This window comes from Ictalurus punctatus, chromosome 7, assembly GCF_001660625.3.
Source record: "Ictalurus punctatus breed USDA103 chromosome 7, Coco_2.0, whole genome shotgun sequence".
Taxonomy (NCBI): domain Eukaryota; kingdom Metazoa; phylum Chordata; class Actinopteri; order Siluriformes; family Ictaluridae; genus Ictalurus; species Ictalurus punctatus.
Genome location: NC_030422.2, coordinates 20,128,640 through 20,155,099, shown reverse-complemented (window position 1 = coordinate 20,155,099; position 26,460 = coordinate 20,128,640). Strand labels below are relative to the sequence as shown.

Below are 26,460 nucleotides of genomic sequence, written 5' to 3'. Positions count from 1 at the left end.
TCTCTGGACAGAAACTACCCCAGTAATATATAAAAATACTAATGAACCTCCAAAAAAATAAATCAACCTGTGAAATTTGGTCTGAATGCACATGTAAACTGCAGATAAATCATCTGCAAAAGGCAGTGATACTGAGCCGAAGCCTGCATATTTTCGCTCGTTTTAGTAACACTGTAATCAGTTTAATGGGGCTGGTCAGAGTTACAGAACAAAACGCAGTCCTGTGAGTTCTCAAAGCTGGAGCTGAACGGAATAACTGAAGAGGTCTAGTTAAAAAGTCAAACCATCCCCAATGCAGTTATGTAAAAGTGAACCGGGGCAGTGTGCAGAGCAGTGGTGTCACAGTCTTACAATAAGGTGGCCTTTTTTCACATTCATTATCAGCCGTTGCAGCTTTCTGACCTGCGCTCGGCTATACGAATAAATACAGTTTTTTTTTGACTTGTATAAAAACAAATCAGAGTCACTTTAATTTAAGAACCTAACAAAGTAATTCCACTCTCCACAGTGTCATTGGTAAACCTCACAACATACCATACTAGTTTACATTTCCTGTACATCTTTTCTGAAAAATAATAAAAGTGCCCAAAAGTCAGTATGCTTGGCTGTTAGTGCTATAGTCTTTTTTTTTTTTTTTTGTCAATATCCCACTGCTGACATCATCAGCTGTGAGTGTGAAGTCATTTTCTCCACCAGTCGTGGGCTAACATCATCATTTCAGTGTCTCATATCAGTTGCATGGCCTCCTTTCTCCTCTTCATCCTCCATTTGTGAGGTAACTTCTTGTTCCTCAGCTGCCATTTCCTGATCGCTGACCAGTGTGGTCATTCTGGCCTGTCCTTTCTCTTCCTCATCTGCATCTATCCGATGCTGTGCCTCTCGGACATCCATAGCCGTTTCTGGCTGCATGTGTTTCTCGCCGCTGGTGCCATCTTCTGTCACGTCGAGCACGCTGCACAGCTCCATCTCATGGATCTCGACATCAAAGGGGGCAGCAGGAGGCACTGAAGGAGGAGATTTGCAGCCCACACATCCCTGCAATGAAAGGCAAAGACAGAGCATGTTTATCTCCAATGTCTTCCATTATGGCAGTTGAGGACACACTGACACCCATGAGCCTAATAACACTCAACACAATATAGTACAATGAGACAGTAATTAAAAACTTAATAGATCATATGTCATTCAAGCTAAATATATTTTAAGGATTTAGCATTACCATGATGGATTACAATGTTAGATATTAATGTGGTATTGTCGTGATCCCAATACTTTAAACTCAGTACGGGTAACACATTAAAAACAGCTGTGTCTATACTGAAATAATAATATGGTTAGGAAAAAAACGTGGAAATTTTCTAAAATTTCAAAATTGGTATCATCATAACAAGCCAACATCGTATGTATATTACTTTTAACCTTTTCCCACTGAGGCTCACATCAGAGAACTGTCAATTCTCCAATCAGATTGGTTAGAAGGGGGATTGAGTTAAAATCCATCAATCATCCATTTTCTCTAACGCTTACCCTACACAGGGTCGCAGGGGAGCCTGGAGAGTATTATTTATTTGTTTGTTTTTTTAACGCCATGCCAGCTTCTATGGCTATTTTCATGGAAAGAAATGTCTAAGGGACTCTATATAAGGTTTTTAAAATCCATTTTTCCTAAAATTGCATTATGTTTGACTTTGTTAAAAAATTCTTCCAGAGTGTTGACAATACAAAAAGCTTTCTCATGGGGTTAAGACCAGTACAGTCTAACAAAATGTGTTTCTAGGATAATGGATTCTGGCAGAAGGTTCATGCTGGTGAGTCTTAAAAAAGAAGAGACTGTTGAGGCAACGAATATTCATAGCTCCTATAATGTAAATGAAAACAGGGAAGAATCTGTTTACAGACTCTCCGCAAGTTACTGCTACATAATAAGCATCAGGGTGGCAACAGTAACTCTGCTTCATGTTGGGCGATATCACACCGCCCTGTCTGTGATTATTTTCCTAAAACAACCACCCCTGTTGTGTTTTTTTCTGAGCCCAGAGCCTGCATTCTGACCACAACTTCCTAACAAGCTGGGATATGTGAAGAAAATAATTTCACTGCTGTAATGTATATGTGACCAATAAATGCTGCTTCTTCTTTTATTATTCATTAAATACAGTATTCCAGTAAAATAAAAAAACAACAACCCACTGTTAATTGAAATTAACTGCTATTTTTTCTTTGATAAGTAGTGTCTCTCAGACTTGTAGTAATTGTCGGGCTTATGCTCGCCCTAACTGTTTTTCACTTTCTTTAATCAGGACAAACGAACTGTGACGAGAGACGTGCTAACGGAAAAGCCCAGAGCAGACTCCTTGATGGAAACTTACGGATATATTGATGGCACGTGGCAGGCGTCCTGTGCGGATCCAGGGGTGAACCCGACTCAGCTCCCGCTTCTGTTCCTCAGTAAAACGAGGCTGATGCTTCTGCATGGCTCTCAATGCAACGCTGTCCTCACTCAGTACAGTCTGTCTGTCTCTGTCAAACACACACACACGAATTGAATTAATTAAGTATAATCGAACCTCTAGTGTGTTTGCATAAAGTGTGAGTGAAAATTCTACTAGAGTTAAAGTTTATGTCTTGGTTGCATTTCTTAAAGGAACTGATGAAACAAGCTAAAAATCCCCCATCATATGAAGTACAGGTTTTGAATTCTAAATGTATCTTTCTATCGAATTTTACGTTTGTGTGTCTATGTATTTTATTTTTTAACCTGATGGGCAGTTGATAGGTCATCATGATCTTCTCATCTGTGTCGGCCATAAGCAGCCAGATGGGATCCTGCAGTACGCACTTAATGAACTGGGCTTCTCCGTTGCCCCCTGCTGTCTGCTTACGCGAGTGGTCATTCTCAGAAGAGTCTATACTGCCAAAGTACTTGCTCGTGTGGCTGCTCTGGCTGCTTCCTGTAGGGAAAGCAAGACACCAAGTTAATCCCATGTGTAACAGCTTTAGTAAAATGAGAATACTGCAATCTCTTAATCTAAACTTCCTCACAAACAATCACCATGTTTATTAGCATCTCTATGGTCAAACCATCAAATAATACTCTAAATGACCAAGGATTGCCACAGATACCATAGTTGTTTTTTTTTTGTTTTTTTTTACTGAGCAAGCCTTGACCATGGCGTCCATACCAAACATCAACCCAATATTAAAATGTGTTCTTCAAACAATCATGGTTTAGACCTTACCAATCAATACTGTAAGGTACCATAGTAAAAACATTAAACTATAGTGAATTGTAATCGGAGTTGTAATAATATTTAGCTATCTAAATAAATACTTCAACTATAAACTACACCCACTTTTAAAGAATCACTTTTATTTTTTTCAAGCACTACTTACTCGTTCCACTCCCAGAGCTGCTGCATCCGTTGGAGCCAGACCCTGAGGAACCTAAACCAGATCCTGAGGACCCTGTGCCTGAGGACCCAGAGCCTGAGGCAGCTGAGCCTGTGCCCGATCGTGAGTCCTCCTGCAGCAGCAGGTCAAGCAGATCACTGGAGGAGGACATGGCATCCTGATTTGATTCATTGGCTTCTCCCTGGGAAGAGGAATAGTTTCCACCGAGTTAGACGAGCAGTAAGAAACACAGTCAGGTTTCACTGCATGGCTGGAAGTCACTGAAAATAAGCTCTTTAAAGTTCTATTAATTTAAAGCACATTAAAACTAGGTTATTAGAACTTCCACTTACGGAAGGACCACCCCTTTCTCTCAGATAAATAAGTTCCTATTTTCACAAAAAAATTTTTTTTTATGTATTCCAAAAACAATATAACTCTTCTCACATTTTCATTCTCTTTGGAGTCTGCTGCACCTCTCTGATTGGCTGCTGCCGGTCCTCCAACCCCGCCTGCTTGTCCACCGGCAGGAGGTGTGGCCTGTTGCCCAGAGGCCAGTGCTGTCACTGCCTCGAGGCGACTGGTTGGCGACTCCTCCAGCTGAAGCAAATTCAGAGGGGAGGAGCATCGGGATTGAAAAAGGGGTGACTCTGTCCCTTCTCTTTCCACCCCTCCTTCCCTCTGGCTGTAGGACTGAGGTGTGCTACAGCGGGATGGGATTCTTGGGGCTGGTGTTATTGTCTGAGTGGGTGCTGCAGGGGCAGTGCTCGCTGTGGGGTATTGAAAAGACACCGTGGGGTTGTAGAAGGGCTGAGACATAGTTGCAGCAACAGGCTGGGCCATGGTTGTGCCAATTTGTGGAAACATGTAGTTGGGAAGTACCAACGCCATCATGGGGGGCACCATGGGAGGTGCCACTTGAGGATTCTGAATGGGAAAGCGAAGGCCAGTATGGATGGAGGGGTCAGTGATGGGGTGAGTGAGGGGTGGGTAGAGGGGATAAAAGGGCAACATGCCTGGTGGATAGGGCACAGAGGGCAGGCTATTCTGGGAGCCCACTGAAGGAGGCCAAGAAGATGAGGTTGTTGGAGGAGCCAGAGGGAAGGAAGCGTTAGGCACTCCGTCTTGTGCAAGTGCACCTGTGGAGAGGGTTCCTGTTGGGCCTGACTGGCCTAAAGAGGTCCCCTGCTCCGAGGTCTCCTGATGTTTCAACCTCTTACCACCTCTACCACGCCGACGACCACTGTTGCTCATTGTGGGGTAATCACGTGAACAGCGCGCACCTGAGAGAGAAATAGAGAGAGAGGAAGGAATTGGTATATGAAAGCACAAATAAAAGAGTTTCCATCAATGGCTAATGCAAAAGTAACTTTACCAAACATATATATTTTTAAATGCTACTGTCAAGTTGACATAAGAAGGACATGTAAGCAAGTTGAGGGACTTTTCCATCATGACATTGCATTCTGGAGACCTAAAGGTCATACAGTGACGGCAAACCACAGCCTATGAGGTCTGCCTGTGAAGAAGCCACACCAAACCAGGTGCTATTGACTGATGTAAGAATTCTTTTTAATGGTGGCAGTGTAGAACTGCACATGTATGGCCAAGAAAAGGAATGCATGTCCATCTACCATAAGACATCCAGTACATCCTTTTTTGAGTCTTCTTACTGATGGAAGAGGAACTAGTTCAGGAATGATGGTGCTGAAGGTCCAAATGCTTTCATGGAAAATGAAGACCGATGTTGACTGCATCATGTACAGATCCATTAGTGCGGTCATAATTACAGGGATGAGAGCCACTGGCGTGAAGTAATTAAAGCCAGTTATCTTTGTTCTTTTGGGAACCGGAACAACCGTGGCTGTCTTAAGGCGTACAGGAAAAGTATTAAGCATGAAAGGTCAGTTAGTTATATTCACAAAGACAGAGGACAGCTGGTCAGCTTAAGGGTGATGAAAGAGATGAAACAGAACTATTTTGCCGACAATATTCAAAAGCAATTGCAAACTGTATTTGCAACTGTGGTTCCCATTTACGGACGTATAAATTGTGACATAATTCAAATGAATATACAAATCGTGTATTACCGTTCACACTTTCATTTACACGAACGTACAGTGTCTGCCAAATTTCAAAAGGAAACGCAAATCCCTTTCCATTTGCATTTCCGATGCCTTTCACAGAAACCTGCCAATTAGTTTTGGGGGTGGGATTATACTATGGGGCGTGTTTGTATTGGGAAGTGATGTCACTCACAGTCGACCGCATTTTAGTCTGAGCCAGCCTCAATTTATACAGAGGTATACACTCCCACTGCAGCATCAGGGATCATGTCATTCAGCACATGACAATGAAGTAATAAACCAAGGTTATTTGCCAGGATTAGGGCATGTTGCAGAATAAGGGCATGCTGAACACAAACTTTCCTTTAAGCGGAGATGATAAAGCTCTCTTACTGAAACTAACTGATACGCTGGTCAACATTCCTCTCAATCTCCTGCTGTTGTTTGTGTCAGTACTTGTGAATAGACAATGTGTTGAGTCTGAATACCTGATATTCAATGCATTTCCTGTAAATAAGTAATGTGAGTGAATGGGATTGTCTTAATGAAAAAAAAATAAAAATAAAAAATAAACAAAAAAAACAAACAAACAAGACGAGACATCAAAACACAGCTATCTTAGCTGTCAGAAGAAATACAAGTGTGTGCAATTCCCACTTGTCTGTTTCTGTTTGTGTATGCATGTGTGTATATGTGCACATATAATCATACCTCTAGTGATTGGTGTGGTGGTATGCCGGCGAAGTACTGAAGCTGGGTCGAACACTCTCAGCTGACTCAGATCCCTAAACCGACACAAGAAGTTCTGCTCCTCTTGCTGAGTATGTGCAGAAAGCACCTCTTTGGTCAGTCCCAGCCTTCCTCCTCCTGCTGCTGCTGCTGCTCCTCCTCTCCTGACTCCATCTCTCTCAGTTGTAACTGCTGGGCTTGGTGGAGTTGGTGGAGGGGGAAGAGAAGGAGCAGCTGCAATGGCTGGAGGAGGAGGAGGCGGAGGAGGAGGAAGAGTATGAAGGACAGGAGGAGCAGGTATAGGAGTTGTAGGGGCTTCCTCCATTACAATGTCTGATAGAGAGAGAGAATAAGAGTCTATTAATAAACCTATAAAGGTGCAAATATACTTTACTTTCACCACACGTACGTGCATGTGTGCAGCTTCGATCCTAGTGCCGTTGTTCACATACTCACTTGCGTATCTTATGTAAATCTGGAGGATTAACAACGGCATCCACTAGATGGCAAGTCAGAGCCAAAACATCTCTATCCATTTGGTTTCCAATTCAGACTATAAATATTTAGCGATTTCATGCACAGCGGTGTTAAACAGACCGAGTTTGTTTCCCTTTAAAACTCAAACGATAACGGTAATAAGGGTTAGGGTTACGGTTAGTGCTAGTACTCAATAATGGTCTAGAGTGGTGTATAAGAATGTGATTTCAGATGTTAACTTGTTTATTCAGTAGCGGACACTACTGAATAAACGAATTATGCGTTGCATAATTCGTGGTCGTGGATATCTTGCATGCACGTATGTGTAGTAAACAGCACATATAAGTCTTAAGAATATTCAAAATGTTATGACTAGACAAAAAAGACACAGTCACACACAAAAATATGTACAATAAACCTGCTCACCTGACTCTGGGGGTTTCTTGTCTCCCACATGGACAATGGTACTGCTGAAACTACACTGCGACGTTACTGATGCTACACTCTCTGCCTTACTGTGTAAAGTCAGGGCTGGCAGCGATGTACTCTCACTAACCAGAGCTACTGACGGACCTAGAGCACGCATTCACACACACACACACACACACACACACACACACACACACACAAACATACCCACAACACTCCAAGTTATAGCAGCAAATTCTATCATACACTATCATACACTACATGTGTTTTACTCTTTCAAGTTAGTGTGAAACCGGGCACGGGATGATAAATGGTGATTACCTTTAGGGTTGCTGGGGGTGACTTGCTGCTTATCATCATCAGAAGTGGAGGACGCGGTACAGGAGGAGGAGCCACACTTCCTCTTTACTGTGTTTGGGACATTACAGCTCTCCAGATACCTACAGCCAGGATGTACATCTGTTATTGTACATACACACCGTTATTTGAACACTTGCTTTCTTACTTATTAGTCTATATCAGTGAAATTGATATGGTTGCTATATATTTTAATCTGATTCAGTTTCACATTGCACTAATAATATATTATATATATAAACATGTGCAAAGGGTTGTGTGGCTGTGATTTTGTGAAAGGCCATCACAAAAATCTTTTACTCAATAATCAGTATTAATTAATCAGTATTTTTTTTTTTATTAACCATGTTTTTCTGAATTTATAAATAGCCTGCAACCAAAAATGCATTGCATGATTGGTTCACTTGTGCATTTGGTTGAAATAGGGATGAATCTTATTTTCACTGTGTAGTTTTACTGGAAAGTGTCTGCCTTCAACTGTAATTGCTAGGTTCACACAAAGCATACAGAGTTTTTTTTTTTTTGAAGTTGTTTTTTTTTTTTTTTTAAAACACACCAGGGATGATTCACAAATTAAATCTTGTCCATGTGAAAGTGCCCTAAGAACACATGATGGCTGTTGCAATGGTAGCAGAGGAGAAACTGATGAAGACAGGTGTTGTTTGTTACACACTTTAGATGTGTCATAGGAACAGGAACACACGTCTGACTGCACACACTTACCGTATAATGCTATCTAGGCAGTTGATTTGCTGGTAAGAGTATGCACTGGGCGGGTCCTTCCTCACCAGCTGAGAGAGGACTGGATCCTTTGAGGGTGGGGCCACATCTGTAACAGTGTCTACTATAGCTCGCAAAGAACCTGTTCAAAGAAGAGAAAGCAGTTGAATAAGCAACTGCTAAGAGACACCTTGCAAGGAAATATCTTCTGCGAAATAGATCACAGTGTAGATTGAGAGTTTTGTATGGATGCATGTGTGTACCTGTGGCAGTGTGTTTCCTAGGAGGGGGGCGGTTACGGGAATCGATGAACACTTGTTGGCCACTCGTCTTTACCATGTGAACATCCTTACAGATCTGCTGGAAGGTCATCTGCTCAGAGAGAAAACAGACATACAACAAGGCCTTTAAAAACTAGCTCTCCTTGGGCCTTTATCTCTCTGTACATCTTGCCTAGCAACTACTGTGACTTCAACCTCATAATCCTGAGTCATGGTTAAGGAAATGTATTCTGATCTTTTTGATTTACCACAGATGATTAATCAGATGAAAAACAGCTATTCCAAAACTCACACAGTGGAATGAACTGAATGATGAGAAATATCTCATCCACACTAGCAGGCAGTGCTACGTAAAAGACTACATCTTCCCCCCACTGATGGCTACTCAGTGCTCTGCTCTTTGGCACAAGCCTAACAATTAATTTTTCCAACAGCCTGAGAAACCAGGAACCCATGGTCTCCCTGCAGACTGATCTACCTGCATGACTGACCACTGATCAAGGAATGGCTAACTGATGATTAAAGCAAACTGTCCACAGAAAACGACATATACTCACTAGCTGTTCACCTAAAATGTAAACTAACATGATAGTAAAGTTAAATGTGAGCCTGACTGGAATAGTTTTGAGTCATTACATAGGGAGCATTGTGACTGTAGAGTGTACTTTGTTTGTGCATGTGTAATATCAGGTCATTCACCCTGAAGGACAAACCAAGCCTCAAGTAAGCAGCTCTTTAGTCTAATTAAATTCATCCCTTAAGTCTTCAGTCCTTAAGCTGGTTCCTACGTCAAATCCGAGTCAACTCCTAAACTGGGGCTCAGATAGAGGAGGAAGTCTTTAATGAATTCATTGTAGTAGGATAGTGTGATCAATGTATTTTGAATTGTTGCAAAAACAATGATGTGGCCTATTAACTTGTCAGAACTTGCTGACTTTCAAGTGTAAATTTCATAAACTCAGCTCCAAGTTGAGTCAAGTTATGGCTGAGAAAGTCCAAGACCAAGTCAAATGGATTTAAGTTGAAAATCTCAGGTAGAATCTCATTGCTGGTGTGTGTGTGTGTGTGTATATGCAGAATCGACAGATTGGTTTATGCTCACTTTGGGTTTAAATCGGAATAGATAGTGTTTGGAATATTTAGTATACTAAACTGATACAGAGAGTGTAACTGTGCTACACGCTGAGTGTGTATGTGTGTGCTCACTGGTTTGTGAAGCTGAGCTGGGTCCTCCAGAGTGGTGCCGTTGCTCTCTGATGATGAAGCGGCACTGGGTTGCAGCTCATGGGAGCCATTACTTGCCAGACTGCCATAGCCCTGTGAGCTGCTGCTGTGTACGGGCTGAACCAGAAGCCGGTGGATCTGCTCGCTGAGCTGTGCGATATCCGGAGTCAAGGCGCTTTCCTCCAGAGCCCGCGGCAAGGTGAACACATCCTCATTCAGTGGAGAACTGAAGGAACAAAGGGATGACGAGGAAATCAGAACACAGAAGAAGACATACCTAGGTGTATCTTTGATTTGCAGACTGCACAACAATACACAGAGGTGGACAGAGCATCAGCGTATCAAATTCCCAAAGATCTTCGACAAAATCGATTGTCCTTTGGTTACAAATGCTCTGTGTGTCCAGAAGAGATATAAAACAATGCTAAACCCTGAGGACTTGTTATGCAAACGGAACTGATTAATGAGAAGATCACTTATTTTCATGTACACCATAAGACACAACGTTTACACTTTAATATGTAAATGCTTTCTGTGTAAGGAAGCATGAGTAGTGTGGGTGGGCAAAAGAAAGGGAGAGACTGTTTACATAACCATGTGAAAGATGCAAGTCAAAAGGGGGAGTCGTCTGTGTGTGTGTGTTATAAAATAAGGCTGTGGAACAGGCACTGGATGAGTCAGTGTATAATGGGAGAACTGATTACGGAGTAAAGCTGTCTAGCGGATAACATAATGAACAGCAGAGGAGGTAAGGAAATAACTGTGTGGGAAACATCCCCAACATTGTGCCTATGTTTGTCTGAGAAACTACACATGGTAGTGCATGTGTTACTGGGTGGTTGATGTGGGTGGATTGTGATGAACATTAAGGATGGATGTGGGTGTGTGCGCAAGTAAGATGCATATGGACACCTCTGTGCCAATGCACATGCTCTCTGTGTGTGTGTGGGCATGTTTTTTTTATATCTTGGTCAGGACCAAATGTCCCCACAACGATAAGAATATTATAATAGTTTTGACTGTGTGTGTGTGGCTTTTCAATGTGTTGTGAAAACACAGGTATGCGTTATATGATTACAAAAATGAGAGAAAGATATATTTGAATATATTTATAATCAGATTACAGTTGTTGTTTTTTTTTGACTGATTACCTGACTACACAAATTCCCAATCAGCTTCTCTGCAAGATCATTTTTAATGTATCCGTTACGGACTACATCTTTATTCATTTGTAATCATCGCCATGCTGCATTTAAACAGTAATCTATAGATATTTATGAGCATGCATATGAGCAACGTCCTTACGTCCGGACTTTGTGGCGACCCACGATGAATGCCACCTTCCTGCTCCAAGGGTTAACAAAGGAGGACCAGGAGGTGTCGATAGTCAGATACTCTCCATTCCGGGCACACATTCGCAACGGAGAGTGTTCAAACGGCTGCCCTGCAAACTGCAGAACTACAGAGAGACAAAATAAAAATAATGTCAGTTTTAGACTATGCATTCTGCTCTTTGATTCAATGTAAACAAATTAGGACAAAAGCACACCCTCTAGTCATCTGTTCATCACCAATATTATAATTAAACAACTCTAGTCTCCGGTAACAGACAGCATTACTGTATACGAGATTATACTCTGTAGTTGTTGCCAAAATGGGGGGCAAAAAATAAAAAATAAAAAAATAACTGTGTAGGGAAAAATAAGAACACCCTTACACAACTCAATTGATTATCAGGAAGTGTGCCAACTTCTATAAAAGGTGTGACATTTTTGTTAGGACAGTTTTACCTTTACAAATGCTATAAAATGATGAATCAATTGAGTGCAGTAATTCTGTACTTTTTTTTTTGACAAACAAGCAGACTTTATAAAAAGCTTCTAAACAAATCCCAAAGCCGTACATAAATAAATGCCCACAAACTTCAATGAACTAACGCAATGTTATTATGAAGAAATACTTCAAAATTTCTCCTGAGTGAGAGAAAATGATTATTGTTGTTAGAAGGGGTTCTATGAGCTACTGTTTTTCCCACATGGCTTTTGGACATTGGCTTATTTCTTGGTATTAAAAGATAATGGCATAATGGAATTTTAATGCGCTGTCTGGCACCTGAAATTAGATTCACCTAATGGAGAATTATGGTGTTCTTATACATATAAAACCAGGAACTAAAAAAAAAGTGCACTTTCTTTTTCAGACACCTGTATTAAGAAGCCATGTCATGTTTTTCTTAACTAGTCGTATATTAAAACTGAGTGAAAGAAAAAGGGAGAGAGTAAGAAAAAAAGGAGAAAGCAGAATGACAGTATATTACACAGCCATTACAAGTGTTATATATTAATATCATCACTGTCTAGTCTCAGTAAAACCATTAAAAAGAGAGAAGTTAAAAAGAAAAGAGAGAACGGCGTATGACAGTAAATTGCTATTATAATGGTCACATGTTGAAATCATCATGCTCACTCTTTTATTTAGTAGTACAACCATTAAAGTCTGAGGTTTACATAAGAGGAATGGGAACGTCTGCTTTTTTTTTTTTAAGTGGGCACTCATGTTTTTTGACCAATTTGCTGGAACTATAGATACAGCAAGTGCAATGAAGGGGTGAAACAGTGGTGCTGAGTGCACTGACATCATTCACTAGTATTATTTGTTGCTTGTTAATGTGAAATATAATTAGCATATATAAAATCTACAAACATGTTAAATATCATATACAGAACCCAATTCATCCATAAACTACACCCACTACTAATCACCATGTACTTTACATGCTCCATATATATACAGTGGGGTCCAAAAGTCTGAGACCACATTAATAAATCCACCCACAGAATTGTCACTCATTCAGTGTTTTTCTTTCTTTCTCAGCACTCTGTATAAACTCTAGAGACTGCTATGTGTGAAAATCCCAGGAGCTCAACAGTTTCTGAAATACTCAAACCAGCCCGTCTGACACCAATGACCATGCCATGGTTATTTTAAAGTCACAGACATCACACTTTTTCTTCATGCTTATGTTTGATGTGAACATTAATTGAAGCTTTTGACCTGTACGTGCATGATTTTATGAACTGTGCTGCTACCATATAAATGGCTGATCAGATAACTGCATAAATGATCAGGCATACAGATGTCTCTATTAAAGTGGAGAATGAGTGTACATAAGCATTGTGAGTTTCCTTTTAAAAGGTGGAGCTGAGCCCTTTTCTAGGTGGTGGGGAGCAATTTCCTGGCCAGGGAAATGTAAACAGAAGCACGAGTAAGAAAAAAAAACAGAGAGAAAGAGAGAGAGAGAGAGAGAGAGAGAGAGAGAGAGAGAGACAGACACTCACTCTTCTTATGGATGGCCACCATCATTGGTCTGTCCTCTGGGTGGAGACAGAGCAGCACTGGGGTTCCCACCAAGTCCTGAGGCAGATAACCCAGCAGTGGCACAGCTCTCTCGTCAACCTCCTGGAAGAGACAGCTGGGTGTGTGACTGGTGGTAAAGATCCGCTTATCTGGAGGTATACGAGGAGCTGATAGAGAGGGAAAAAGAGATTGGTGGTTCAGACAGAACAAAAAGAATCACTTTAATATGTGAATATATAAAAATGGTTAAAATTGTATAAAGGTGATCATATCAATTATTCCTGTACAGTAACTTTTGATATACAATCACTGCTGAAGTCATATTTATGTAATTGAGTGATAGAGGGAGTGAGGGTGTGTGTCTTACCCTCGTATCCAGAGTGTACTCTCTCAGCGATGAGCAGGCAGCAGGGCTGGGGGTCTGCGATGTCAGAGTCTCGCAGTGTGAGCAGGTACGGGGTCAGCCTGAACGGGTAATAGCGCATGTCTCCACTGGAAGAGCCATCTGCGCTGATCCTGCAGAACATGGACTTCTCCTGGGTACACTCCACTGGAGGAGACACTACACACGTGCAGGAACAACATTTCTTATTTCTTAACATGCTCGTCCTTAGAATAAGAACTAACATAACTAAAAATGATCAGCTGAATAAACATTCATATTATTCAAAAAACATTAAAAGGTTAAAATTGAGAAAGATTAGTATGTCATTATAAATGTTCATGCTTATAATTGATACAATAACAATTACATGGACTATTTACTAAACTGTAACAGTGATTAAATTAATTCTCAACAACCCTAGTCACATTTCCAGGCACTACTGAAGAATATTCCACACTAGACATCCAGTATACTTTGCCAAATAGGTTCTCCAGTTTTGTTGATTAGAAACTAGTGAGAGCGCACTTAAAGGCACTCACACATGCACACAGACATACACACACACACACACACACACACACACACACACACACACACACACCAGATCCGATGCAGGAGGCCCATGTCGGTAGTCTGCAGGGAGCAGTGCTGCTGTAGAAAGTGCTGACGTCCTGAGGGGCGAGGAGCTCTGAAAACAGTGCCCCTTGCAGCTTCTCTGGTTTCCGTCGCAACAAAGATGAACCCTGCGGCGAGATATACACCACCTTCCCCGACAGGAATGACACAGCCATGGAGAATGTGTCCTAAAAAGGAAAGGAGAAAATATCAAAGCGATAGCTTGCATACATCACAATTGACTTTACTGTTACCACGTTACACGACCACATCATTACATCCGAGTTTTGACATAAAATTTGATATTTAAGAAACCTTGACCTGTAATTGAATGTATGCTAGTACACACACACACACACACACACACACACACACACACACACACACACACACACTCTCGCCGATAGGCGACTTTTTTTCCTCCCCAATTTGGTCACCTGCCATTTCCCACCCACTAGCCAACTCTCCTCTCTCATACAATAACTACCAGCCAGGGAGAGTGAAGGCTAACACATGCTTCCTCTGAGACACATGATGCCAGCCACTTCTGCATTACAGCACAGCATAATGCACTTGGAGGAAAGCTCCTACTTCAATCTTCTGCATATGAGCTCACACACACAGTTGGTTAGTGACAGGGAAGGAAGAGAGAACATGCCATTCCTCCGACCCAGAGCACATGGCAATTTTGCTACTTTGACTCCTTGTCACAGATGGCTGGGGCATTGTCCGGACTGAATCTCATGATCTACTGACAATATGAAGAACGCTATTCTATTGCACCACTCGGAAGCCCCTGATAGGCAACGTTTATTCTTTGCCAGTGTGGCATGAGTGAATGCCTGATTTAATTAATGAACAATCATTCAATTGCACAAGAATAAATTACATAAGACCACAGACTTTAAAAAGGCAAATGTCAAAAAAAAGGCTAATGCAAAAACTCTGTTAAGAAGGAACAAAAGGTTTGAACTGAATATTAATCTCCAATAATAAACCAACAATGAATGAATGAATGAACGAACAAATCAGTACTGGTAATGGTGTTTTCCACCATTTCCACCACACTTTTTTCCACTTATGATAAAGAGTTCACCAATATCAGCTACCAAAATGATGCTTGTGGACCAATCAGGAGAATAAACCCAGTTTATTCCTTCTTTCCTAACATATATTAATATTTGGGGTCATTTCCTGGATGGATTCTCTTGGTGGATTCTATGCACTTGTTCATGTGTTCAATTTTATGATGATTTACAATTCATTTACAATTTTAAAATTTGGATAAAAGTGTAAAACAGGCAGTCTCACATGCACGAACTGAACTCTTTGTGAAAAAAACAGGACCCTTTAGTAAAGAAGAGGCTTTGATGGATATTGTAAACTGAGGCAGAGTACAGGTATTAGAGCCCTCAGAGAGAGGATGAGAGAGAAGGAGAGAGACAGGGAGAGAAGGGGGGTGCAAATGCATTACCAAGATGGAGAAAAAGAGAATGACAGAGGGACTAGAGCATCAATAGAAAAATACTGCATGAACAATTGAATGTGTATGTGTGTGTGTGTGTGTATGTTGGGGGGGCACGTACTGTGTTTTTCAGCGTATATTCTGAGGTAATGTTATCAAGCTCTTCTATGGTAAATGTGGAAAGATCCAGACTGCAGCCATGACACTCTTCAACTTTCCACTGGTGATAATACTCCTGATTAGCTGGAAAACAAAAAAGTCATGAATATACAGTTTAAAAGGGACAGTTTTCATGTTTCAAGCCTTCTGCTGCCTGCAAAGCAAACTGCAATTCCACCGAATCAGCACTACATACTCCGCGGTTGAAACTCCATATGCCAAAGTTGCCTTTTAACGAAAAGGGGAAAACGGAGTACACAAACAGTGGCCCCTCACCTTGGACTTGTTTGACGCAGCTAAGGGCGTATTTGAGGGCGTTGATGGTGCTGGAGCGTCCTTTGGTCTTCTTCTCAGCAGGTAGGCGAATCTTGAGCTCCTTCACTGCCCTCATCAGCTCCTTCTGGGTCTGCACGCGAGCTGACTGCTCACTGCTGCAGCCACTGGTGGATGAAGGGTCCTGCTCTGAGCCTGCACTCAACAAACTGTACGCCAGTGAGCTGCTGGGAGGAGACAGACTCTGGGAATTTGTACTGGGACAGAGAATAAAAAGAAACAAAGAGAGTTGGAAAATGACATTTGGTGTATTAGCACTTACCATTACTTTCTATTTAAAAAACAAAACATTATTCCTTTGTTCTATATCCCTCGCTCTCTCACATCTCTTACCTCTTGTTACTCTCAGTGGTCTCCAACATCATGCCAGAATCTTTGCCATTATGACTTGAAGAGCTCTGGTAACTTCGCATGGACTGTCGGCCCCTGGAGCCATTTTCTCTCTCCAGCCCTCCTTCGCTCTCCCTCTCTCCAGAGTCGTTGCCGCTCGATAGCGCGTCCATATCATCCGAATTCTGCCCCCGGTTATCACTGGATAAACCTGCGGGTCCTGACTCGCCTCCCAGAGATGACCCTGTCCTGCCATTGGCTGGATTTGATGACGGTGAGCTGCCACTCATGCCCGGTGAGCTGGTCTGAGGCAGCACCTCTTCTTCCTCCTCAGCTCTTCCGGCTCGCACCCTAGAATCATTGCTGGGGGCGGAGTCTGAGTTGTCATCACTCATAGTACGATGAGAATACCTGGTGATGAATCTCACCAATCGCGTTTGAAAAATTAAAGAATTTAACTAGGTTGGGCTGCAGGAACTGAAGATGCAAATCATTTTGGGTTGAATCTTCCTCATGGGCTAACGTAGAACACTCTAGATATTTATTTGTAAAACACAGCACCCTTTATGAATCTTAAAAGAAAGTGGCTGGAGAACCTGTAACCTCCAGCCCCTTGGGTGAATGATGATGAACTGTGAGATTATCCTTTTTTGAGCACAAGAAATAAATAAATTATTAATTTCAGAAATGTTGGAGGCCAAAAAACATGCAGGCAAAATGGCTGCTTATGAAACAGTCTTGGATGCAATCTTGCAGCCAGATGGACGCAAACAGAGTGTGAAAGAGAGAAAGCAGGAGAAAAAAAAACAGCATCTGAAAGCTCTCTTTTTTCAGGACCTGTCTGTTCCTCTTCTCTGTTTTTTCTGTTTGTTCTGGTCCCCCATCAATTTTTCTAGACGCTAGGGAAGAAAATAAAGAGGTGCATCAATTAAAAGGAATATTACACTTGGTCTTGCTCTTTTATAATTTGAATGACCAGCACACATTTGCAAACAAGCATGTCACAATTCCATTTGGAAACGTTGTTGGTTATTGGTTTTCAGGGGGAAATGACTTAATCAATGCGACAAATTACAGCCATAACAGTTGCTCTCTATCATTTTTGTAAAATTCTGCTCTCCACCATTATTACAACAACATCTGACTTTTTATGCACTTCTTATGCACTCAGTCTGCCACAACCCAGCAGCAGATCTGGGATCATATGGTGATATGCTTGGAGATGAAAGCTGCACATGTAGAAGGTCAGAGAGTGCCTCTGTTTATAGCATCCAGTACAGTCAGCAATTTAGGCAGTGCTTCAGTGCATCAACATATATAATCATTTATGTTTTTTTGTTATTATTATTTTTTTTTATAAATCACAGCTAACATTTTCTTGTGTTTTAAGGGAAATGACATGTTACACCAAAGTTCTAACATTCACTTAGGTTTTTTTTTTAATGTCCAGCCGGTTAGTCAAAAATAATTTTACATCCATTTGGCAGTTATCCGGCTGTTCATTTTGGAAGCTCTATTTAAGACTACTTAAATGTTCTTGATTTAGATATGATGAATCAGAAGAAGTATATTGCATGCCTTATTCTATGGTTGTATTAAATTATCACTGAGTCTAGCTGCATACTTGAATTTAAACAGGCGTGGAGTGAGTAAAAATGTTGACCTTTTTACTATACAGACATCTTTGTATATCTAACAATTTTTAGTGCCCCGAATGCTTACACTATTTCTGAGTGACTCGATCTCTATAATGTCTCTTGGGGAGATTTCAAATCTCTTAAGCTCCTTGGTAGGCAGTACACTCTATATTAAGTATATACATATATAAAGTGTTGCAGGTCTTCATGTCATTCTTGTTTCTCAGATCGCTGGTGATGTTTCAAGAAATCCAATGCTGCTTTTGACACTGCTTATTTTAGGATTGACTCATTTACAGAGAAATGCAACTTTGCAGATAAATTTTACTGTGCATCAGTGCAAGATATCCACCCACAGAGGCTTGAAAATCTTAGTGTTTGTTTGCATCACTAGTACTGTTTGGCTCACAGATGACTGGTTCCTGGAATGTGCAGTCTGTGGACTTTATTTCCATGGTAATCTTTTGTTGATGACTTGCTGAAAATCATGACCATTGAGACAAGATGTATTGAAAAGGTATAACATACACCATTAATGAGTTAGCACTAATAAACCCTCCGATTGTATGTTTTCATGTAGCCATCCCCATGACTGTGCCATTCACTACAATGTAATATCATTTGTTGCACGAGCGATGACAGAAATACTACTGCTGCTCTGTTAAGCCCTTATACACCAGTATTGGCTTCAACTATAAGCAAAAATACTGTACATAATACAATGTATGGTAGTCTCTGATGTGTGTATACTCAGTGTGATTTGATGGTCATAGAACAGTCAATCGACACAGAAGCTCACAGGAGCTGTCTGCTCCAAACATAGAGATGCCCGAGTAGAAAGGCTGCCAGGTGAAGTGAATAACATTGATTATCTCATTACAGTGGCACCTGTCAAGGGGTGGGATATATTAGGCAGAAAGTGAACAGCCAGATCTCATAGTTGATGTGTTGGAAGCAAGAAAAATGGGCAAGCATCAGGGTCTGAGTGACTTTGACGAGGGCCAAACTGTGGTGGCTGGTCTGATGAATCACATTTTCTTTTACATCACTTGAAGGCCGGGTGTGTGTATGTTGCTTATCTGGGGAAGAGACGGCACTACGATGCACTATTGCTAAGAAGACAAGCTGGCAGAGGAAGTGTGATGCTCTAGGCAATGTTCTGCTGGGAAACCCTGGGTCCTGGAATTCATGTGTATGTTACTTTGACACATTCCACTTACCTAATCATTGTTGCAGACCCAGAACACCCCTTCATGGCAGCAGTATTCCCTAATGGCAATGGCCTCTTTCAGCAGGATAATGTGCCCTGCCACACTGCAATAATGGTTCAGAAATGGGACCCCAAAAAAAAGTCTGATCCATGGAGGCCCCACCTCAGAACTTACAGGATTTAAAGGATCTGCTGCTAACATCTTGGTGCCAGATACCACAGTACACCCTCAGAGGTCTTGTGGAGTCCATACCTCAAAGGGTCAGAGCTGTTTTGGCGAAATAAGGTGGACCTACACAATATCAGACAGGTGGTTTTAATGTTATGGCTGATTGGTGTATGGTATTTAGGCATTGCTTCAAAGGGTACCTTAAAAAAAAAAAAAAGCATGACAGTCCTACTGCATACTCTCTCTATGAACATCTTTCTGAAGAAAGAGCAAACGACAGAACAATTAATGACAAGGTTGCCAAGACTGCAGTTTTGACACCACATATGGCCGGCAAGATCGTGTTTTATAGCAATCGATCAGAATTAAATAAAATAAATTTCTGTAAACAAAAGCAAAGTGTATATGCAGATAGTGTCTTCCTTTTCCAATGTCTGAATTTATGGGCTAGTTTCAGGTCTTTTGTTTGGTTTTTAACATGTAATTGAGCTGGAAACCCTCTTCTGTCACAAACACTATGACAAGGGTGATGGGAAACACATGGAAAAATTCACAGAAAGAGGCTGCAGGATTCATTCACCAGCAGAAAACATTTACCCACAATTTTACTACATGACTAGCAAATGAGGTTTGTTATGTAAATTAGTTTTTATTTTTTTTAATAGATATTTGAGGGAATGAGACAATACAACTACTGCACAATTTATTTGAAACCTATCCAACAGTTTTATTTTTTAAGAAACGGCAGGAATATATAAACCGACCAACAGACCGTTTTATAACTCACACACCGCCCCCCCCCCCACACACACACCATCTGCCTGTTGTCGCGGAGTCGTGATGCCGTTCTCATAGAAACGTGCTTTTCGCATCATGACCAGTCGCCATTAAAGACAAACAGAGCAATAATAATAATAATAATAATAATAATAATAATAATAATAGAAGACATTCAGGACAGAGCACGTGCTAGGCGGAAACCATACATCACTGTATTTAACCGTTTGTGCATGGTTTATACGGTGTGTATGCTAAATAGTCTTTAAACTTGTTAAATACAAAACTAGTTTGTTTTATAATATAAATCATAATATTCGCTATTTATGACGGTCAAATCCCAAACGGCTCCCTGCTGAGCATGTACTTCATTCCTCCTGTGTAGAAACAATGATTATCAGTATCATGCCCTATGTAGTGCACTTATCTAAAAAGTAGGGAGGGTTTTGGATGTTAACCAGTAACTAAGCACCTGCAAGTTACAGCACTACAAACACTCCCACTGAAGAGACTTACATGCACCCACCGTACACCGGTAAAAACAAAGCGCTGCATGCAGACAGGAACTGTTTCTCAGCGAAGATGACAAGTTCCTACTGTCTCTCATCTCCACGTCGGTGTTACACACGCTTGTTGTACCGAGCCACAGGTCCGCGTGAGCGCTGCCGCCGGGTTTCCGCCCCCACGCCACGACCGACCTATTGCGTAAAGCCTTTTGGACAGCGCGCGCGCTGATTGGCTGGCAGCTCGCGGTGACCGGCCCGCGCACTTGTAAACACACAGCGCACGTGTCCGAAGCGGTGGTTTCGTCAAGCCTGGCTCAACGCTGAATGGTGGAAATGACTAGCCAATCACATAAGTGTTTTTTACACCTCATATAAGCGCACTGAGCAGCCCGTAAACAGCGGGCTAGGGTTTATGTTAGATCAGCAGGTTCACTACGTACATGATAAATCTTTCTGCACTCTTTCTGCCATTGTAAAGATCACACACGATGCTGAACTCAGATCAGACAACGCTGCGTGATTATACAGACGTCACACCACCTACACGCCAATTACATGTAGTCAAGCAGGTATCTCCTCAAGGGTAGAAAAAATAAAAAATAAAAATGCAATAGAATTATTATTATTATTATTATTATTATTATTATTATTATTATTATTATAGGTGCATTTGTGCCTGATGCTCCCTGTTATAGGCTCCAGGTTCCCCGTTACCCAGTAAGGATAAGCGTTATAGAATATGGATGGATTATTATTATTAAGTTTATTTATAGAGATCATTTCAAGACACACTGATCTTGCTGCTACACTTTTCTCCATACTTGCATACAATACTGTTCTGGTTGACTGTGTAATTAGTGTGCACAGTCTTCACACTCTTGTGTATTTGCACTGTATGTAGTGCTGTGTACTGTGCTACTGTATTATGTTTTGCACAATAGTCCTGAAGAATTATGCAATGCATATGAGCTATGTGACAATAAAACCCACTTGAATAACAAATGGCAATGCTGCAGCGAAAACACAATCTGCAGCAGATACTGTAAGGCAAAATCTAATGAGATTTCAGTATTGAGAATATATTTTGGCTTGGAAAGTAGACCACCAGTGATAAAAGACCTGAATGTACAAGAAAGATGGTAAAACTGAAAGAAGTGATTGAGAAGTAGAGGCTGGAGCATGTAAGGCTGCTGAAGGTAGAATAAAAAAAAAACATTGTATTCAAAAAGAAAATAGATCACAGCAAAAAAAATAGGATATATGTTGTGTCTGATGAATGTGTTTAAGAACTCAGTAAGTTATGAATAAACTCAAGTCTATTGAGAGTTTGAGCCGGAAGACTGATAAGAAAATGATCATCATTTAACAATGGTGTAAACCAGTGTTTCAGCATATATCACGTTAATTACAGGGTGCCAGAATTTGATGGTGTGAAATGAAAAAGTTTAATGAAGTATAAACCAAGGGAGCATGTCACATTCCCTGATCTCATAGCAGGTCCTGATACTGAGCAATGCTTCTCCACCAGATAACGATGTCCCTCACAGGGCTAAATGCTAATGTAGACAGAGCAATATGTTTAGATCTTGAAAACAAAATAGCTGAGGAAGTCAGGTTTGGGAAAATCATGGATATGATACTAAACAGTTCAGTACAGTTATATGTAGTGCAGTCAGATTCAAGGTAGGATTAAATAATGTAAATAGCTAAAAACAGAGAGAAAGAGAGAAATTTCATACAAATAATGTGTAAATGAATCAGTGAGAGTAACATGATGTTTGGTGAATGGCGTAAATGGGGTTTTGCCCAGGACACCCCAGAATTCCAGAAACGCCACTGCCTACTCACAGGCTAAGTAAGTAATTAGTAATAATCCTAAATATTAAAGCTCCTCAGTAAGGTACTGAAATGTTGCCCTCTCTGGTAGAGAAATGCTACTGTAAGCTCTTGAGGAGGAACATTTTATGAAGTTGTTTATGCTGTCCTCTTCTCTACTCTGTGGATTAATCTCATGGCTGTCAATGGCCAGTTAATATAAATTCAGAAAAAATTCAAGGCTGCATCCAAAAACAGCATAATTCTCACTAAGTACTGTTCCTTAACAGTAATAAACCCCTTAGTTAATCATAAACTAGGAGACAAAGTACACCGATAGTATGCCGTTTGGGATGTGGCCCAAATATTCTTGACTCTGAGGACATTATCTGCTCCCATTTCCTCAGTATTACAGAAGTGTTAGAAAAATGAAATACTTGATGCTGCACATTGATGCGACTGTCACAGTTACGGAGCACCAGCTGAATGCTGGTCTGTGGGGTGAATTTCACCAAAAAGGCTGTGCATATACAGATCGCACACCTTCTATCCAATCAGAATCGAGTATTCAGACAGAACATGGTATAAGAATGTGCATTTCATTTTCAGTCATCATCAGACAGAAGCTAGACATTTTCGGACAGAAGCTGCAGTGGATGCTGTCGCACACCTGATCACTCACCTGAGTTTGTGAGAGTCATATGACATGTTCGAGTACAGCTTGCATCCACCTTTAATAATTTTAATGCACTTCATTTGAACACCGAGAAGTTGCACTAAAAAGACTACACAGCTGGTCTGTTACAAAAAAAAATACAACAGTGAGAAGATATGTTCAAGAGATAGAATGCATAAAACAGAGAAGACCAGAGATACACCGTGTGTAGTAATCAAACTGTGATTACTGCTCTACAGTGGCAGCTACTTAGAAACTGACATGGGTCATTTGTGTAGTTTTAGTCATGCAGTTTCCTGCATGTTATTCCCATTCTAAACCCTCTTGTGTGTTGAAATGTTTTTTAAGTTTATACATAAACACTTACACACATTGTGTGTGCGCGCCTGTGCTCACTCCCCCTAAAGAAACCTTGAGCTTATCTCAAACGTACAGCCTCACTCAAAAAAAAAAAAAAAGTCACAGGTTGCACTGAAAAGACTCCTGTGTGCAATTAACAAAAGGTCCACAGTCCAAAGCCTTAACCATTAAGCCACCACTGCCCTAAATCTACTATATATTTAATTTAAGAATATATCTGGTGCATATTTTCTTTTCCTATTTTACATCTAATACAATTTCCCTTCTCATTTGAACAAGTGCACTTTCTGAACTAGGAAAAACAAAAGAAATGGTTGTCTTAAATGAAATTAAGACCATCCTAAGGCAATGGTGAATATGAGTCTTGGACAGAGAGTATTCGTGTGAAAAATAACATGTATAAGTGGATCCAAACATATTTTGAGTAAAACTGGCAAGCATTCTCATGTTTATGAAGCTCTCGCTGAAGTACTCAGGTTCAAACACGACAAAGCCCACACGCAGGTATGCGTACCAAGGGTTTACTGACGTCTAAAAGTCAATCAGCTGCAGATTAAGTTGCCCCTCACGAGGTCATCATCTGCTTGGCATTTGAGTTGTCCTGATAACTTGCACCTTGTCATTGTAAATATTCTTGAAAAGTGCCATTAATAATAATAATAATAATAATAATATACGAGGTATTTACAAGGTAGTCATTTTTTCCACCATGTTCATTATTGTTTTTCCATTTCTCTGCATTTCCTAATGATCCTAAAGGATTTCCTAAAGATTGAATGATAGCACTCAGAAAGCAAATCTCTGCCATTCTTAGAATGCATTTGGGATATTTAGTAGCTCAAACGTCATCAAATTTTTACAGACACTCAGTATATGAATTTAGATGAAAATAATGACCATGCAGTAAGCCAAACTGCAGTTGACTCGACACCACTATGTCTGCAAACTCACAAATGAAAGTAATTTGTGCTGTGATTTTTTTTGTGTGTCCATGCACGAATCTAATATAGTTTACAATTCATTGTATAGGATATAGCAATCAAATCACTGGAGATCAGTCTTTAACTTACTTCTAGGACCAGGATTTACTCTTTACATTTGCTTTGGATTATTGTCTTACTGCATAATCCAATTGCGCTTGAGTTTCAACTTACGGACTGAAGACCAGACATTCTCCTTCAGGATTTTCGGGTAGAGAGCAGAATTCATGTTTCCCTCAATTATTTTAAGTTTCCCAGGCCCTGAAGCAGCAAAGCATCCCCACACCATCACACTTCCACCACCATGCTTGACCGTAGGTATGATGTTCTTTTTGTGGAATTCTGTGTTTGGTTTATGCCAGCTGTAACAGGACCCGTCTTCCAAAAAGTTCCACTTTTGACTCATCAGAACATTCTCCCAAAAGGTTTGAGGATCATCAAGGTGTGTTTTGACAAAATTCAGATGAGCAAATTCAAATTCACATGTTGTTCTTGGTTAGCAGTGATTTTCACCTCACGCCACACTTCCATGCCATTTTTGCCCAGTGTCTTTCTGATAGTAGCATCATCAACATTGACCTTTATTGATGCAAGAGAGTCCTGTAGTTCCTTTGATGTTGTCCTTGGCTCTTTTGTGACTTGCTGGATGAGTCATTGCTGTGCTCATGGAGGAATTTTGGAAGGTCAGACAATTCTGAGAAGATTCACCACTGTTTGAGTTTTTCCATTTGGAGAAGATGGCTCTCACTGTGGTTCTTTGGAGTCCCAGAGCCTTTAAAATAGTTTTATTACCCTTCCTAGACTGATGTATTTCAATCACCTTCTTCCTCAGCAGTTCTGGAATTTCTTCCAATTTTGGCATCGTGTGTTACTGGGTAAGACCTTTTAACCAACTTCATGCTGTTGAAAACGTTCTATTCAAGTGTTGATTTGATTGAACAGAGTTTGCAATAATCATGTCTGGTTGTGTCTAGTCCAGCTGAACCCCATTATGAATGCATTTTTATAGATTTTTGGTATTAGTAACTACGGGGCCAAACACATTTTCACACAGGCCCAGTTGGTATTGGATAAGTTTTTTGCTTCAATAAATAACATTAATTGAAAAACTGTATTTTAGGTTTACAAACGTTGCCTTAAAAGATATAGACAAAAACAGAAGAAATCACTTTTTTCACAGAACTGTAGAACATGAAAATATAACATTTAGTCATCCGCTCATTGCATACCTGCACCTTATTTGTGCGTCATGTGTTATGTTTACAGTCAATGCCATAGTGACAAATTCGTGCATGTTCACAGCAGGTTTTTCCTGATGAACGTAGCGGTCTCCTGTAAGCCTGCCTTTGTAATTAATTGCTTATTAATTAAATGCTGCATTTGAGACGAGGCTGCACAGCCTTCAACCACAGAAACACCCCCCCCGAAAATTCAACTTTTCAACTATCAAATCCTTCCCTATCTACACAGCAACATAAAATCAACATGGCTGCCCAGTGTAAAGTCCCCCTTCTCTATTTTAAATGTGTTTATAGCAGTATTGGTTTCAGATCAATTAATATACAGACACAGACAGTACTTGGTTTATTCTACAACACTGACCATAATAATCACAGATCTGCGAAGATAACCATCAATGTTATCACTCATATATCTAACCTGAGCTGACTGGCTACTTGATATTGTCCACTGTTGTTGCTGTACTACAATTTCAGTCCAAACTGTTGCTGCTGTATGATTGAAGTTCACTGTAGTAGAACAGAACAAATAGCCACTCAGGCCTGTAACTGTAAAAGTGCAGTTAAAAGAGGTTTTTATGAGCTTTTGTAATGGCATATTTTGTTTCTCACTGTGCCTGTCAAACATGCAGAGATGGGAAATTCCATCATTACAAGCTGCAAATTACCACTTACAAGCCAACATAAACGCAGCATAAGTAAGGGAAATAACCCATTTGTTCTCACAATTTTCCATGGGTCAAAGGGTGCCCCGACTCATTTGCCTCTATCCTGT

The 26,460-nt window shown here is 40.6% G+C and overlaps 1 protein-coding gene and 1 long non-coding RNA gene across 2 annotated transcripts in view; one reads left to right on the top strand and one right to left on the bottom strand.

Moving 5' to 3' along the window:
* Positions 1–2,440, top strand: part of LOC108267437 (uncharacterized) — a 24,293-nt gene extending 21,853 nt beyond the window's left edge. The window contains exon 5 of the long non-coding RNA XR_001813111.3: positions 2,301–2,440. This is a non-coding gene — a long non-coding RNA (uncharacterized LOC108267437). The remainder of the gene's footprint in view (positions 1–2,300) is intronic.
* The window catches only part of per1b (period circadian clock 1b), a 28,581-nt gene that overhangs the window by 1,068 nt on the left and 1,053 nt on the right, over positions 1–26,460 (bottom strand). The window contains exons 2-19 of the mRNA XM_053681396.1: positions 16,321–17,216; positions 15,931–16,184; positions 15,617–15,738; positions 14,017–14,218; positions 13,398–13,592; positions 13,012–13,197; positions 10,979–11,132; positions 9,656–9,899; positions 8,432–8,540; positions 8,172–8,310; positions 7,413–7,531; positions 7,089–7,235; positions 6,168–6,518; positions 3,838–4,673; positions 3,394–3,592; positions 2,759–2,951; positions 2,370–2,520; positions 1–1,035 (exon numbers count right to left, since the gene is read on the bottom strand). The exon at positions 1–1,035 is cut by the window's left edge and continues 1,068 nt beyond it. Of these exons, the coding sequence (XP_053537371.1) occupies positions 718–1,035; positions 2,370–2,520; positions 2,759–2,951; positions 3,394–3,592; positions 3,838–4,673; positions 6,168–6,518; positions 7,089–7,235; positions 7,413–7,531; positions 8,172–8,310; positions 8,432–8,540; positions 9,656–9,899; positions 10,979–11,132; positions 13,012–13,197; positions 13,398–13,592; positions 14,017–14,218; positions 15,617–15,738; positions 15,931–16,184; positions 16,321–16,712 (4,311 nt within the window). The 5' untranslated portion in view covers positions 16,713–17,216 and the 3' untranslated portion in view covers positions 1–717. The remainder of the gene's footprint in view (positions 1,036–2,369; positions 2,521–2,758; positions 2,952–3,393; positions 3,593–3,837; positions 4,674–6,167; positions 6,519–7,088; positions 7,236–7,412; positions 7,532–8,171; positions 8,311–8,431; positions 8,541–9,655; positions 9,900–10,978; positions 11,133–13,011; positions 13,198–13,397; positions 13,593–14,016; positions 14,219–15,616; positions 15,739–15,930; positions 16,185–16,320; positions 17,217–26,460) is intronic.